General features: G+C 51.5%; 2 protein-coding genes across 2 annotated transcripts; both read left to right on the forward strand.

The window, feature by feature from the left end:
• The first annotated feature begins 906 nt into the window (after positions 1-906).
• Positions 907-1,662, forward strand: LOC123134858 (uncharacterized). The gene has a single exon (XM_044554016.1). The coding sequence runs from the start codon at positions 962-964 to the stop codon at positions 1,448-1,450; it is 489 nt and encodes a 162-aa protein (XP_044409951.1). The 5' UTR covers positions 907-961; the 3' UTR covers positions 1,451-1,662.
• A 12,009-nt stretch (positions 1,663-13,671) lies between these two features.
• LOC123139619 (proline-rich receptor-like protein kinase PERK2) lies at positions 13,672-14,460 on the forward strand. The gene has a single exon (XM_044559370.1). It carries the CDS (start codon positions 13,672-13,674, stop codon positions 14,236-14,238), a length of 567 nt encoding a protein of 188 aa, XP_044415305.1. The 3' UTR covers positions 14,239-14,460.
• The last annotated feature ends 2,296 nt before the right edge of the window (positions 14,461-16,756 follow it).

Below are 16,756 nucleotides of genomic sequence, written 5' to 3' on the forward strand. Positions count from 1 at the left end.
CGTGGCACAAACCGGTACTAAAGGTTAGCCCTGTAGTACCGGTTTGTGCCACGAACCGGAACTAAGGGGGCTCGTGGGGCACCGTCCTGACGCCAGCCTGCCACCATCCCTTTAGTACCGGTTCGTGGCACGAAGCGGTAATAAAGATTCAATACGAACAGGCATTAATGCATAGCCGTTTGAACCGGAACTAATGGTATCATTAGTACTGGGCCAAAATTAAACCGAGACTAATGTGTCCCACATTAGGTCTTTTTTTACTAGTAGGTTTATAGACAACAAACATGAGATGGGTCCTGCCACAATCGATGGGCGGCACCTGGGCTAGACACAGTTTTAGGATCCACATTGCCAAAGTCCCATCAATGCTGATGCTTCAGTAAGACTCTTTCTCTATAGACAAAAGTTTATGGATCAATGCGTTTCACACGGAAACAACTGTGTGTCCCAATTTGTTGCTGCCGTTCGAATGATTTTTTTTCCTTTCTGGGAGAAATCGTCACTATTTTTTTTGTGGGTGAACAGTAGTTTTTTTAAACATGACTTGTTAATACTCCGTCCGTTTGATAATACTTGTCGTGGTTTTACTCCGTAGTTCGGAGGGAGTATATTTTTGTTGTGGTTTTACCTGCATAATAGCCGGATGCTAGTTTCAAAACAAACCAGATTTTGACACTGATATTCCAAAGATTTATTTCAGAGTAAAGGATATTCAAAATAAGTTGGCATGAGTCCTAAAATATTGGGGGGTGGACCTAACTGCCTTGAACCCAGACCAGGTCCGGCGTGCTGCCGTCTAGGCCCACAGCTCCGACGCCCACTGCTTTATGCCCGAACCCCGGTTCTGCTCTCCCCAGAATACCCCTCCAACTCTATATAGTGCGCCCAAGCCGCGGTCTTTTCAGTTTACGCCAACAGTCCAACCTGATTCCAACGTTTGCACTCCTCGATCTATTCTCTCATGGCGACGGCGACGGCGAGGCGGCCCAGCGGCCCGGTCCTGTCGATTCCCAGCTACCGCTCCGCCTCGCCCACCCGCGTCAAGCTCCCCGCCGGTGGCGCTACACGCTCGCCGGGCAAGTCCGTCAGCGTTTCGTCCTCCTCCTCTGCCCCTGCCGGTGCCGCCAGCAAGAGCCGTCGGTCCTGCATGTGCTCCCCGACGAACCACCCGGGCTCTTTCCGGTGCAGCCTCCACAAAGACCGCAAGCAGGCGGCTCCATCTTGCAACAGCAAGCCCGGCTGCCCGCCGTCCATCGGCAGCGCCGGCTCGAAGCAGATGGGCAGCGCATTGGTGCGGCTTGTCCCCATGGAGAGTGGGCACTGGGCACGCAGGGCGCTCGCGCCGTCCCCCGCAGCGCAGCGGAAACGCGTGGGCGGGTTGCGCCTCCGTCCGAGCAGGCTCTCCGCTGTGTCCATGGCCGGCGACCGCGCCGGCGACAACCACCGGTAGACAAACCAACCAACGTCGACATGCCATTAGCAAGATAAAGTAGATAGGAAAAAGTTCCAGTAAGAATTGGAGTTCAGACCCAGTTCTGGGTTCCGGCCTGGTTAATTAGCTAGCTCGTAGATTCACATAGAGTGAGCCTCTTCGTCCTCTCTGCTCCGCTGTGTACAACTCCCTCTGGTTTTGGATATGGATAATCATGAGAGACAAATTGGAGACACGTACATGCATCTAATCTGTCCCGTGCCGGAGGTTTATCCATCCATGGATCATGGATGATTTGCCGCAACAACGTTTTTCTTCTGTTTCAGTTTCTGAAGTGTGGATGCGTCCCGCCCCCTGTTTTGGTTTTGGATAAGCTCTGCGAGATGAGTGGCGTGTCGCCGGCGCTTCCTCCGTCATGCGGCTCCCGTGCGTGGCCCCAGCCGGACAGATCAGGCCAGCAACTTCGAGCACGAGAGCAATCCCTCGATTCCGACGAGGTTTATGTATGTGTGTGGATTCCGACGAGGTTTACGTAGTATTTTACTGTTGGCGCGACCGACGACGTAGCAAATGGAAATCCCCGCTCCAGCAAAATAATCCTGTACGACCGGGTCGTACGTGCGACCCGGCCGCATGGGGAGGCTGATAAGTGGGCCACCCTCCGACATGCTCTCTCACAAGCGGGTCGTACAGGATTCGCCTCCCCCGCTCCAACTCTTCGACTTGCGGAAGAAGATGAAGATGTTGGAAGATCTGTGGGCGCGGACAGCTGGCCAGCTTCTTGTTAGTTGTCACCTTTTGCATTGGCGCCATGTAGTACGTAAGTTTTTTTTTTTTTGAGGGAATGTAGCACGTCAGTTGAGTTGGGTCTTGTATCTGTTTCAAGTGCAGCGCGAAAAATATCAGTGCTCCTTTTAGATGAACGAACGGAATCCTGAGTTCCCGACAAAACCTCAAAAATAACTCAAATTTATCATTACAAACTTTCTGGTAAAAAATTTGACTGTTTTGTATGAGCACAGAGTAGATGCGTTGAACAGCTGACAAAACGAAACCAAGCGGAGTTGCTGAGAGTAGTATAGTACGTACACAAGTTTAATTAACGAACTCGTTGAATGTCTGAGGATCCAGTTGGTACGGTACTGAAGCTACCCCCAACGAACGCGTTAGAAATCAGACGGCCATTCGCGAACCAGAGGAAGCTCTGGATGTCAGCGTCTACGACGGGCAAGCAAGTCAACGGAAGAACTTATGACCCGTTGGAATAGCCGATCGCGACATATATGCCCGGGCCGAGCACCGTCGGAGGCTGGAATCGGTCGAGCACGCCGACCACCCGGCGCTGTGGAAGGAAGTCGTCCTCTCTTGCCTGCTCACCAGGGCACGATCGAGTCAGTACACAGTCACTCGGGCTGGAGTTATTCCGAGATCTGCCTGGCACGGAACCTGGAGAAGTTCAGTGCCTCCTCAACTGGGCAATCAGTGGTAGGTGTAGATGTTTTGCAGATGCTCTGATAAGATTTTGCTGGGAATTGACTTGGCAGCGGTGTGCACTGGCATGTCCCCATGTTGTTCTTTGGGGGACCGGTTCTTTGCACAAGTTATAAGTTCAGAGATCGAGGGCTGGAACTGGAAATTGACTTGGCAGTGGTGTGCACTGGCATGTGCCCATCGTGTCCTTTTGACATGCAACACCGGTTCTCTGCACTAGTTATAAGTTCAGAGCTCCGTTTCCCTTGGGCGCAGGGTCTTGGACTTGGGGACCGGTCAATTTCTTTAGCTAGACATGATGAGTGATGACCTGGAATGGCTAATAACCCGTAGGCTGCGCAATGTCAACCGAGCGAGATACGGTCCGAACTTCTGACTTTGTGCATCTAGATCAAGAAAAACTGTTTCAGAATTAGCACTAGGGTAAATGTTTCCGGAATAAAAATGTAAGATTTCAGATCAGACTGGACACACGTATACATAGCACAGGCTACGCACTGCTCGCTTGATGACAGAGAATTGTTTTCCGTCAGAAACTCATCACCTATGAATGTGTTTTTTAGGCTAACTGGCAGGTGTTCTGCCTTTTCATTGAGATTAGGAGTGAAACTAGGTGTTACGAGAGGAGCATTCACCCATGAAAGTTTTGTATGCCCGGTCTTTCTAGAAGATTTTACTTAAACAGAAACTGAAAAATCCGATATCCTCATGAACGGCGGATGCATGCGGAAATTTTTATCCCAATTTACATGTCGACCTATCGCTATTCTGCCTTAAGCTCATTCCACTGATCTAACAATGATGGGTGTAGTTGTCTTCGGAAGAAATCATCCCCCACACGACTTCTAAGTTTATCAACTGTGATATCCTGCTTATTGCAAATGCTATACAACACAGGGTATTTCTGCTCCATAGGGGGTTCATCATTTAAGGAATCTTTCCACACCCTGGCAAGGTTGTCCGAGTTTATAACCACTTTTCGTCCAACTAAATAATATTCTTTAACCTTCATAATAGCCTTCCACATAGGGGAATCACTAAACTTGCTTTTGACCGAGGTTACCATATCTTTTTTCAAATATTTTGCCCGGATCACCTCTTGCCACAACCCTTGCTGTGTTTCAAGCTTCCACCACCACTTGGTGAGTAGGCTAACATTCTGTTTTCGGAGGTCTTTCACCCCCAAACCTCCTTTGTTTTTGGACCTACATATTCTGGACCATTTAACAAGATGATATCTCTTGCGTCCATCATGTTGTTGCCAAAAGAAGCACTTACGGTGTTTATCCAGTTTTTCAATGACCATCTTAGGCAGAAGGAACGTGGACATATAGAAATAAATGATGCTAGTAAGGGAGGAGTTAAGGAGGATTAGCCTTCCTCCCGAGGAGGCCGCATTGCCTATCCAAGACTCGCAGCAGCGAAGAAATCTTTCATCAGCAAAGTTGCAGTGTAGATTACGAAGAGTCGAGTAGCTGACTGGCACTCCCAAGTATTTCATTGGGAAATGACACATATTACTTGCTGAATTGATCTACACGCAGTGTGGTCCTGGCGACAGGAACCGCGACAAATGCTTAATTTCCCTGTGCCTCTCCTTGTCGCTGTTACGTCGTGGATCCATGTCGTCGTGGGCCGCGATTAAATTTCTGGATCTTTTGCTGACGAAAAAACTGGTTAAGTAATCGTACATATGGGTGTACCTGGTTGGTGCCAGGTTCAGTATACATCGTTTGGTGGTAATTTTTTGTGATTTACATAGCTGCCGTGTCATTAGCGTGCCCACATGCATGGAATGCAGGTTCCAGGAGCTCATGGTCGGCACGAACAGCAGTAAATAAATCGCCTCGGCCAGCTTTGACAACCCGACCGCCTTCTAAACTACTCGCACTACAAAGAGAGACCAAATAATGCAGGCACGAATGTAAATGAAATATGAAAGGGTGAAAAATTATGAGGCCGACTTCAAAAAATGACAGCACTGCACAGCATGGGTTGCTGTTCCCGATCAATCGACAGCCGGCCTCTGTATGTGCCCAACAAACAATTGCTATCGGAACACTAGGGTACGTGCTTGGCTCTCATTGGTTGCCGGCAGCGCATGGCGTAGAGTCCATGCACGTAGGTAAAGCGACGTCACGTTGGTACCTATAGATCGAGCTAGCATCACAATTCTGGGTTAGTCTTCTAAAAATCAAAGAAATCTTTTATAAATTTGTAAAGAAAAAAGTGGGGGATGGGAGAAACACTAGGTTTTGGGAAGACTCATGGGTTGATGATAAACCTTTGAGGGAGGCTTACCCTAGACTATATGATATATCCTTTGACCACAATATTACGGTGGAGGAGGCCATACAGAAAGGTTGGCATGGATTTAGATTTAGAAGAACCCTGCATGGAGAGACTGTGGAACTTTGGAACAGTCTCAAAAAAAGGTGTGAGGAAATTCAAATGCAAGGAGGGGAGGACAAAATCCTCTGGACCCTCACTGCTGATCATAAATTCTCTGTGGGGTCCTTGTATAGGAAATTGATAGCTGTTGGGATAAAATTCCCACAGAAATACTTATGGAAGATTAAAGTGCCTGCAAAATTGAAAGTGTTTTTATGGTTGATTAATAAAAAGAGCATCCTGACTAGAGATGTACTGCTTAAAAAAGGTTGGAAGGGTGAGAAAAGATGTGTTTTATATGGGAAAGATGAATCAATTGATCATCTATTCTTTTCTTGCTCGGTTGCTTCATTGCTGTGGAGTTTGGTCAGATGTGTGTGTGATTTTAAAACTGTACCATCTAGTGCGAAAGATTATTTTGGAGACTGGATTAGAAAATTTAACAAAGATAATAAGAAACTGGTGCTGGTGGGGATTTCAGCCCTGCTTTGGTCAATTTGGAAAAGCAGAAATGCGATTATCTTTGAGAAAAAAAGGATAAATGATCCTTTATATGTTGTCAAGCTAATGTGCAGGTGGTTAATTGACTGGGCTATCTTGCAGATAAAGGAGTCGCCAAGAAAAACGTTGGAGCTGGGAGCAAGGGTGCTAGAACAGGCAACAAATGAAGTGTTCACAGCCAAGCAAGGGTGGAGGATCAATGTTGCTAGATTGAAATGAAGAAAATCTCTTCTGCGGGGGGTGAACCTGATGTTTGGTGTTCCTGTAGATGATCCCTGGCTCCTTGCTACTTTTGCTACTTTTGCTTCTGCGTTGATGTAATGGCTCTCAGGATAGTTTGAATTCGGTCTGGAGGTTAGTTATTTGATCCTTTGGAGTCCGGTTTGGTTTCTTTCGTTTACTTTCGAACTCTTTGTAAAACTATATGGTTTTCAGTAATGAAAATCGGAAGGGGCAAGCCCTTCTTTGATAAAAAAAAAAAGATCGAGCTAGCAGAGTAGGAGCTGACCAGGACGGGATAACTGCCTCGCCGACCGGCCAGTTCGGTCGGCACGTGGTGCTCCGTTTGGCTCTTGCCGGAACCAGGGGCAATGCACCGGCCAATCGAATGACGTCGCCGTCAAAACTTCCAGTTCCGTCGTGCCACATGTACATGCACGCCCGCACTGGCCGGTGGCTCGACTGCGCACGCCAGTGTCTGCGTGCCTTTCATTACCAAATCTAGCCACTCCGTGCTGATTAAGGTACACGGTCTTATCTTGCTTGCTTCAGTTGTGGCACAGCCAGAGGCCTAGCTAGGATGATTTACCACCGATTGCATACTATACGTGCATCTCAGGAGACCACGCTATACCGGGATCGGGTCGGGCCAGGTTTAGACCAATTTGACACATGCGGCGCGCGCTTTGGCCGAAATGGATTAGCAAGATCTACCTCTTTCGAGACATATCGATGAGATTCTTCTAAGTGCGGCATCCGGTTCGGCTTGCATTTCAGGTCGAATCCCGGACCGGTGCACTAATCAGGTCGTCCCTTTTTGGATTTTCCACGATCGACTTTTGTTTTTGAGGTGTCGTTCCACGACCAACTTGGAAACAGAGCACATGATGCCATACTATTTTATCATTTCTCCAATACCGGACATACAGTCATATATATATTTGCGTGCAATCAGGCGAAGAATATGTTCAACAATAAGCAGCACGATTTGAAGATCCACCACCAAGCTCGGTATGATTGGAGATCGATCAGCGTTCTACACAAACGAATCTAGACTTTGGAACTGTCTATCAGCAGGCCATGTGATCAGGGTATGTATGTGTCAACCGCCGTGAGTGGTGCAGCGCATGGAGCCAGGCAACGGCAGGCCGGGTCGGCACGGCTAAGCAACCTGTTCGGAATCCAAACGACAAGGTGTCGCCAGAAAACGTAAACAAAATGAACCCTAGTAGCGCCCGCCCCAGAGCGCTGCGTGCGCGGTGCGCCAGCTGCCGCCGCCGGCCGTCGCCACGCAGCCTCCCAATCCTTGGCACGCAGCGAGGTCGACCATGTGCGCGCGGCCGGCCGTCGTCACGCACCCTCCCAGTCTGTGTCCGTGGCACGCAGCGAGGCCGGCCGACTATGTGCCGCGCCCTGCGTAGCCGTTGCGCGCGGCGTCGGGATGTGGTGACCGCGCGCATGTGCGCGGCCAGGACATGACATGAACAGGGCTGCTCTTTGTAAGACAACAGGCTTTGGGAGGAACCGGCACAACCCTCTAGGGGTGGCATATCACATATATATATAATGAGGTGGTATACAACGTTACAATATACACATGTAAATACAGTCTAACACCCTCCCTCAATCTTAGCCACTTTCTAATGAATCTAGAAGGGTAAGATTGCGCCTGCAAGTCTCAAACTGTGGCAAAGGCAATGGCTTGGTGAAGATGTCAGCAAGTTGATCCTTGGAAAAAATAAACTTGATCTGTAGTTGCTTCTGAGAGACACGTTCACGCACAAAGTGATAGTCAACTTCAATGTGTTTCGTTCGGGCATGGAATACCGGATTTGCAGAAAGGTATGTAGCACCGATGTTATCACACCAAAAAACAGGAGGTTGTGATTGGGGTATACTTAACTCCTGAAGCAAGGATTGTACCCAGATGATCTCTGATGTGGCATTGGCCACAGCCTTATACTCGGCCTCAGTACTGCTACGCGAGACAGTAGCCTGTTTCCGAGCACTCCAGGCAATCAGGTTAGAGCCAAAGAAGACAGCATAACCCCCCGTGGATCGCCTGTCATCCGGATTGCCAGCCCAGTTTGCATCAGAATATGCTGAAAGACAACCAGAGTCAGACGGCCGAATATGCAAACCATGAGCCACCGTGAAATGAATATAGCGCAAAATCCGCTTAACAGCAGACCAATGAGTGTCACGGGGTGACTGCAGATACTGGCAGACTCGGTTAACAGCATAGGAAATGTTTGGTCGCGTGATCGTCAAGTACTGGAGCCCACCAACAATACTCCTGTACTCTATCGCATCAGAAGAAGAAAGAAGGACACCATCAACAGCATTGAGCTTATCAGTGGTAGACATGGGTGTAGTCGTCAGTTTGCACTTAAGCATCCCAGCTCGCTGCAACAAATCCAGAGAGTACTTCTTCTGCGTCATAACAAGGCCAGCATCACGAGAAGTAACCTCCACACCAAGAAAGTAATGAAGCTTCCCAAGGTCCTTGACCGCAAAATCAGCACCAAGTGAGCGAACAAGCGCAGTAGCAGCCGACTGAGAGGAGCTGACCAAAATGATATCATCTACATAGACCAACAAGTACATAGTAACCTCAGGCCTTTGAAGTAGAAACAATGAGGAGTCAGCAGTTGATGATGCAAAACCATGAGCACGAAGAGCCATTGCAAGACGAGCATGCCAAGCACGAGGAGCCTGCTTCAGACCATAAATTGCCTTGGACAGACGACAGGGATGATCAGGGCGATTCGGATCAGAGAAACCCGGAGGCTGGCGCATGTAAACCTCCTCCGCCAAGACACCATGAAGAAAAGCATTTTGAACATCAAGCTGACGAAGAAACCAACCTCGAGTAACAGCCATAGAGAGAAGAAGTCTGATGGTAGTAGGCTTGACCACTGGACTGAAGGTGTCTTCATAGTCAAGTCCAAAACGCTGTCGAAAACCACGAGCAACCAGACGAGCCTTATAGCGCTCAATGGACCCATCAGAATGCCTCTTCACTTTGAAAACCCATTTGGAATCAATGACATTTACCCGTGATTGTGGAGGAACAAGAGTCCATGTCTGATTGCGAAGAAGCGCTTGATACTCCTGCTCCATGGCCTCTCTCCAATGAGGAATGCGCATAGCAGCTTGATACGTGCGTGGCTCAGAGGATGGATCTGCGAGAGCAGCAGACATGCACGCCGCTAACCAAGCAACTGTGCCATCGTGACGTTGCTTAGGCTGAAAAATGCCACTCCGACTGCGCGTATGTGGACGTAGAGCAGCAGCAGGAGCCGGCGGAGGCGAAGGTGACGGAGACGTGACGGTCGCCGGAGATGCAGGAATCACCTCAGGCGAGCTCGGGACAGACGACTCCGGGCTGCATGGCGAAGACTGGCCCGACGACAGGGGCTCAGAGGCCATGGGCGAACCGAGAGCGGGCGAGGCCAGCTCCGGTGACACCGGCCCAGACGGCCTTGGCGAGGCGAGAGCAGGCGAGGCCGGCCCTGATGAGAAGGGCCCAGACACCCTGGGCGAGGCAGGGGCGGGCGAGGCCAGGCCTGGTGATGACTGCCCCGACGCCCTGGGCGAGACGGGGACCGAGGAGGCCGGCCCAGTCGGCGGGGTTGCAGGGCGCGACGATGGCGAAGGCAGCCCAGAAGCCAGAGGCGACCGGGCCAGGACGTCGATTGGCCGTGCATGAGCACGGAAACCGAGGCCATGCAGGGGCGCCATGTGCTCCTCATGCACAACAGAAGGTGCCGAGGATGAAGGCGATGGCGACGAAGAGGAAGATGGCACTTCCAGAATCTCCAAACGAGCCCCACGACCAGTGCCTGCACCATGGTTAGGCAACAATAGAGGAGAATATGCAACATCATCAAATTGGTCAGAAGCAACAGAGGATGAATGCATGACAGGTGGCTCGGTAGTGGACACAGGGAGTTTGGCAAAGGGAAAAACATGCTCATCAAACACAACATCCCGAGAGATGTAGACACGATTAGTGGGCACATGAAGACATTTGTATCCTTTATGAAGAGAGCTATAACCAAGAAAAACACACTTCTTGGAACGAAACTCGAGCTTACGCTTGTTATATGGACGGAGATGGGGCCAGCAAGCACACCCAAACACCTTGAGAAAGGTGTAGTCCGGTTGTTCATTAAGGAGAACTTTAATGGGAGTCTTTATATTCAAAACACGAGTGGGAGTACGATTGATGAGAAAACATGCAGTGGTGAAAGCATCACTCCAAAAACGAAACGAAACAGATGCATGGGCCAAAAGAGTCAGACCAGCTTCAACAATGTGACGATGCTTACGTTCTACTGAACCATTTTGCTGATGTGTATGTGGACATGCTAAACGGTGAGTGATCCCAAGCGACTGAAAGAAGGAGTTGAGGTTGCGATACTCGCCACCCCAGTCCGACTGAACATGAACAATTTTGTGCTTGAGAAGGCGTTCAACATGTTTTTGGAACTGAACAAAAATGTCAAACACATCAGATTTACGTTTGATAAGATAAAGCCAGGTAAAGCGGCTGTAAGCATCAACAAAACTGATATAGTAATTATGACCACTAACAGAAGTCTGAGCAGGACCCCATACATCTGAAAACACAAGTTCTAAAGGATGTTTCACCTCACGACTGGACTCAGAAAAAGGAAGTTGATGACTCTTCCCCTGCTGACAAGCATCACACACTGCTACATCTTTATTACTAGACACACTAGGAAGCTCATGACGACGCAAAACATGCCGGACAATAGGTGTGGCCGGGTGACCAAGACGAGCATGCCACTGTGACGGAGATACCCGAACTCCACTGAAGACGCGAGCGACGCCAGGATGCTCCAGACAATAGAGACCTTGGCAGAGCCGCCCACTAAGAAGAATGTCCCTCGTGCCCCGATCCTTAATAAAAAGATCAAAAGGATGAAATTCACAAAGCACATTATTATCACGAGTGAGTTTAGGAACTGAAAGAAGATTACGTGTCACAGATGGAACTCGAAGAACATTGCGAAGTTGAAGACTCCTATTGGCATGTCTAGTGAGAAGTGATGCTTGACCAATATGAGAGATGTGCATACCTGCTCCATTGGCGGTGTGGATCTTGTCCGAGCCATGGTAGGGTTCACGAGTGTGAAGCTTCCCCATCTCACTGGTCAGGTGCTCTGTCGCCCCAGAGTCCATGTACCAGTGGAGATCAATGGAGTAGGACTGAGTGTGTCCCTGTGGCTTCTGCGGCGGCGGACGATCAGCCATGGCGACCTGACGAGCAAAGTTGCGTGTATACTTCCCGTCATTGCCGAGACCAAGAAAACCCCGCTGGAAGCGCTTGTGACATTTCGAGGCCCAGTGCCCATCGCGACCACAAAGCTGGCACACACGTGGACCGCCAGCCCCTGGTAGCGTCGCAGTAGGAGGAGGGGCCGAGGCGGGTGGTGGTGACTGCCCCGAAGGAGCCCTGGATGAAGCAGAGGAGCGACCACCCTTGGTGGCGGCGTTTGCAGAGAGGGCGCCGTTGCCCCTGGATCGGCGCGTCTCGACTCGTTGCTCAGTAAGCAGGAGGCGTGAAAAGACCTCGTGTGCTGGCATGGGCGTGGAGTTGCCCCTCTCATTGATGATCTCGACTAGGGCGTCATACTCCTCATCAAGACCATTGACAATAAACGAGTTGAACTCGGAGTCGGTGAGGGGCTGTCCAATGGAGGCCAGCGTGTCGGCGAGACTTTGACTTTGTTGTAGAACTCAGTGGCGGTGGAGTCAAGCTTCTGACACTCTCCAAGTTGGCGACGGAGCCCAGATACACGAGCCTGCGACTGTGCCGCAAACGAGCGCTCAAGAATAGTCCATGCCTCGTGGGACGTCTTGGCGAAGACAACAAGCCCAGCAACGGCCGGAGAGAGCGACCCCTGGATGAAGGAGAGGTTCGCCTGATCCTGCACTGTCCAGACACGGTGAGCCGGATTATAGACCGGACCGTGCACACTGTCAACCAGCGCAGGAGGGCAAGGGAGAGAGCCGTCGACATAGCCAAGCAGATAGTGACTCCCAAGAAGCGGAAGAACCTGCGCGCGCCAGAAGATGTAATTGTCCGACGACAACTTGATGGTGATGAGATGGCCGAAGTGAAACGGCGGCGGCGGCTGCGATCCCATCGAGGAGACTGGCTGAGGTGAGACCACCGTGGAGACAGTCAGAGGGGCAGCCGGCGCGGTGACAGAGGGCGCGATGGCCGCGGTTGACGCCGCGAAGCCTGCCAGCGCGACGTCCTCCGCCACCAGCGGCGCAGTGGCCGAGGGCGCGACAGCCGCGGTTGACGGGGCGGCGGCGGTGTGGGCCACAAGCGCCTGCCCGGGCGAAGTAGCAGCCGGCGGGAGCGCGAAGAGGGAGCCGACGCTCCGTGTCCCGATCGGCGCCTGAAGGGAGGCGGCATCCAGCGCCCTCGAGAGAAGTGCCGCGAGGGAGGCCGGCAGAAAACCGGTGGCAGTGGAGCCGGACGCAACGGCGGACGTCATAGCAGTCGGGCGACGGCGACGGCGGGCGCGGCGGCGGCGGCGGTGGCGGCGGCGATTTAGGGTTTTTAGGCGGAAGCGGACGTAACCTAGCGTGATACCATGTAAGACAATAGACTTTGGGGGGAACCGGCACAACCCTCTAAGGGTGGCCTATCACATATATATATATAATAATGAGGTGATATACAACGTTACAATATACACATATAAATACAGTCTAACACTCTTTTTAGCACTAGATCCGCATCTGAGTTAAAAAAGCGGAACACCAGAACTGTCCACGGTGTGTTAAACAGAGCATACAGTACTGCACAATAGTACACGACGAATATGCGCCCGCATGCATGTGGCCAGGGACGGACGTTCACAGTGATACAACGAATATCAAACGACGGGAAGAGGAAGAGTGAGCGAAAGAGAGCCGGAGCGGGAGCGGCAGTGAAAGAGACGGACACGTTCGATCGTCCGGTCGACCAAAATCGAATGAAGCGAGACGCAGAGCAGTAGCAACAGTTATCTCGCGGCGGAATCGGCTGGATCAAGGAACCAACGTCCATGGGCGCGAGTGAACGGATTCGGAGAGCACCGATGGACCCTGCGATTACGGCGACTGATGCCGATGCCGATTCCACTGTGTCAACCGTTCAGAGGTCGGCCGCGTTTCAAGCAAAGCGAGGGCGATCCCATGGCCGGCGGCTGGGGTCCGGTCGCTGCCGTCCGGCTGCTGGCACGTCACGTCGTTGAGGCCCTAATCGTGCCAACCTGACCATCACCTGCCTCGCTCCGAGCGTTCAAAAGATAACTCCTTTTTTCCTGTGTCCGTCCTTTCAGCGTGCCGGAGCCGGTTTTCTGACAGCAACAGCGTTGGATGGGCACAGCACGCAGCATTTCATCAAAATATTCAAATCAAGTTGGCGCCAGTCCTAAAAAAAGTTGGCACCAGTCCTAAAATATTCCAAACCGATTCCGGTGTGCTAGCCGTCCGGGCCCACGGCACAGACGCCCACTGCTTTATGCCCATTAACCCCAGTTAGTTAACTCGACCGAACCAAGTTCCCAACCCATGAAGTTACCAGAATACCCCTCCCGCCTATATAAATGCCGCCCAGCCCGCACCTCTCAGTCTACTCTCCAAAACCACCAAAATCTCCATCCAAGATCCAACTGCTCCACCACTCCAATCTCCCTCTCATAGCGACGGCCACCGCGACTCGGCCCAGCGGCCCGGTACTGTCGACCCCGAGCTACCGCTCCGCCTCGCCCACCCGCGTCAAGCTCGCCACCGGCAGCGCCACCCGCTCGCCGGGCAAGTCCGTCAGCGTCTCGTCCCCGCCCTCCACCAGGAGCCGTCGGTCCTCCTGCATGTGCTCCCCGACGAACCACCCGGGCTCCTTCCGCTGCAGCCTCCACAAGGAGCGCAAGCAGGCGGCCCCCGCCGGCAGCAGCACCAGGCCCGCCTCCCCGCCTTCCCCGCCGTCCACCTCGAAGAGCACGGGCGGCGCGCTGGCGCGGCTCGTCCCCATAGGGAGCGGGCACTGGGCACGCAGGGCGCTCGCGCCGTCCCCCGCGGCGCAGCAGTCGCTGCAGCACCGGAGGCGCGCGGGCGGATTCCGTCCCCGACCGAGCCGGCTCTCCGCCGTGTCCACGGCCGGCGACAGCCAGTAAACTAAACGAACAGGGTCGACATGCCGTAGCAAGATAAGTAGTAGAGTAGTACTAGTAGACAGGAAAGAAATTGCCTGAAGAATTGGAGTTTTTAGAACCAATTCGATTGATGAGCCCGTCCGGAACTGTGCAGAATGCGTTTTTCCAGCACGCATGAATGGCGTTAATTGAGATTCAAGATGCCAGGCAATCGTTGGTTGGGCTAACGGATGCTTTGAATCACTCTGTTTTTACTCGTGTTTTGGCGGACTTCAGAGTCCCGTCTCCGCGTTTGGGTTTATTAATCGGTACTTGGAGGCGCTAGAACTGACCAAGATTCAGAAACAGACAGTACAGTCATGAGCCAGCAGTTCAGGTTCAGAAGCAGTGGTTACCTCCTGAGACGGTGTTGGCCAAGAGAAAATGTTGACGCTGGGGCATTGCAGAACACGTAGCTAATTCAGGTTGTTAGAGCAACTCTAGCAGACCCCGCATCCGGCCCGCAAAACACGTTTGCAGTTCGGGGAAAACCGCGCTTTTGCGGGCTGGCTCCGACGGCCGCAGATGCAGAACCCCAAACGGACCCGTATAAAAGGATATTCGCGGAATATACTTTTTTACGAGTCGGTTTTTGCGGGGTTTGTTCGGACACTACCACGTCGACCCGAAAACAGAAAACGCTTAATTCTTGCATTTGACGTAATTTCTCGTAAATAAGTTCAAATTCAAACAAACATAACACAGTTTTATGCGCAAATAAAAACCAAGTTCAATACGACAAACGCAAAAGAGGGACTTGCAAAAGTTACGGCCATGTCCAGCATCACCTTGGTCGATCATCACTCCGCGCCATCGAGTCCATCTTAAAGTTCATCGGCACCACCGAAACCACCTCCGGCGCTTGTCCCAACTCCCGCACCGAAATCATCGACGTTGCCAGCATATGGAGCAGAGAAAACATCTCCGAAACTGTAACACGGACCGGCCGACGCGACCATTTTCCTCTTCAAGATTTCTCTCCTTGCCATATCATGCCATGTTTTGGTGAGGTCATCCATGTCATCGCGGTTCATTGACATGATCTTGTTCTCTTCGGCGAGCAACAAGGACATGGATTTGTTTTGAGCGGCGCGTGCTCTTCTCTCCTTAATGGCAGCTTTGCGGAGCCCCTCTTCCTTGTGCAATTGCCACTTTTCTTGCTTTTTTTTTGCCTTCTTCTCGGCCAACTCTTTCTTGATCTCCAATAACTTCAACAACATCAACTCATTTCATTGCACCATGTAATCAATCTTCTCCCTCAAGCTCGATGCTTCTTACTCTCTCTCTTCATCTTCTCCTTAGTCTTCTTGTCGCCATCAGGCTTGTTTAAATTTCTTGGCCATCATCATCCTCATCTTCATCCATGTTTGTAAGCGAGCCTCTTTTCGGTGGGGATTTTTTGTCGATCAACTTCCACTGCTCGCACTTTTGGAGCAACTTCCAACAATGCTCTAGTTTGAAGAATTTGCCTTTCGAAGCTTCCATGTCTTTGTATCTATGTTGGGCAATCTTGTCCTACACAATGTGAACAAAGTGATGTAATCAATTCTCATGATGCAAATATGATTATGCACAACTTGAACAAAGGCAAAACAAACTCACATAGTCGGATTCCACGGTACCACTTGGAGGTGCATTACGTACTTGCTTCAAGCAAGCTGCCCAACGGCTGCACATAGGCTTGATGTTCTCCCAACGCCCTTGAAGCGATCGAAATGTGCGTGGAGTCCTATTGGGATACTTTGCCCTAATGCGGAAGTACTGATCTTCGATCCTTTGCCAATATCTCTTGGCGGTTTGAGAAGTACCCGTGCATGCATCAAGAGACACCGCACTCCATGCTTGGATCAAAGCTTGATCTTCCAAGATCGTGTAGTTCTTCGATCTTTGGCTTTTCCCAGATTTTGATTGCGATTGCTCAAACACTTCCGCTTTGATCTTCGCCAATTCGTCCTCACAACCATGATCATCCACGCCGCCTCTGTTTCATTGTAGTCGAATGCGGCGAACAGGGCTTGATCAATGTCAACGGCATTGGTGTCCAATAAGTCCACGAACTCGACAGTTGCATTATTTGAACCACCGCTATATTGAACGATAACAAGTCACGATCTATCGCAAAAAATGGCGAAAATGAAAGGAAAGCACCATGACCGAAGACGCATACCTTCCGGCCATTTTGCCGAACACCTCGCTTGCGGGGGGAGAGCACCGTTGGACGGCATCGCCGGGGCACCTCTTTCCGGGATGGAGTTTGAGGATGAAGGAGGCGGCTTGTTTGTAGCCGGATTCCTCTTCCTCTTGCCGTCCGCGGCCTTGGTCACCTTCTCCAACGCCGTCCGAGATTGCGCAGCAGCGTTGACGCCAGGAGCACGAGCCCTGGCGGCGGGGGCTGTCGGATTCCCGCCCTGCACGACCACGTTGCCCTGCCGCTTGCGGGCAGGCGCGACGCAGGCTTGAGCGACGGCGGGGCCAACATGGCCGGCGACGAGATCCGCCC

Source organism: Triticum aestivum, chromosome 6B (assembly GCF_018294505.1).
Source record: "Triticum aestivum cultivar Chinese Spring chromosome 6B, IWGSC CS RefSeq v2.1, whole genome shotgun sequence".
In the NCBI taxonomy this organism is placed as follows: Eukaryota; Viridiplantae; Streptophyta; class Magnoliopsida; order Poales; family Poaceae; genus Triticum; species Triticum aestivum.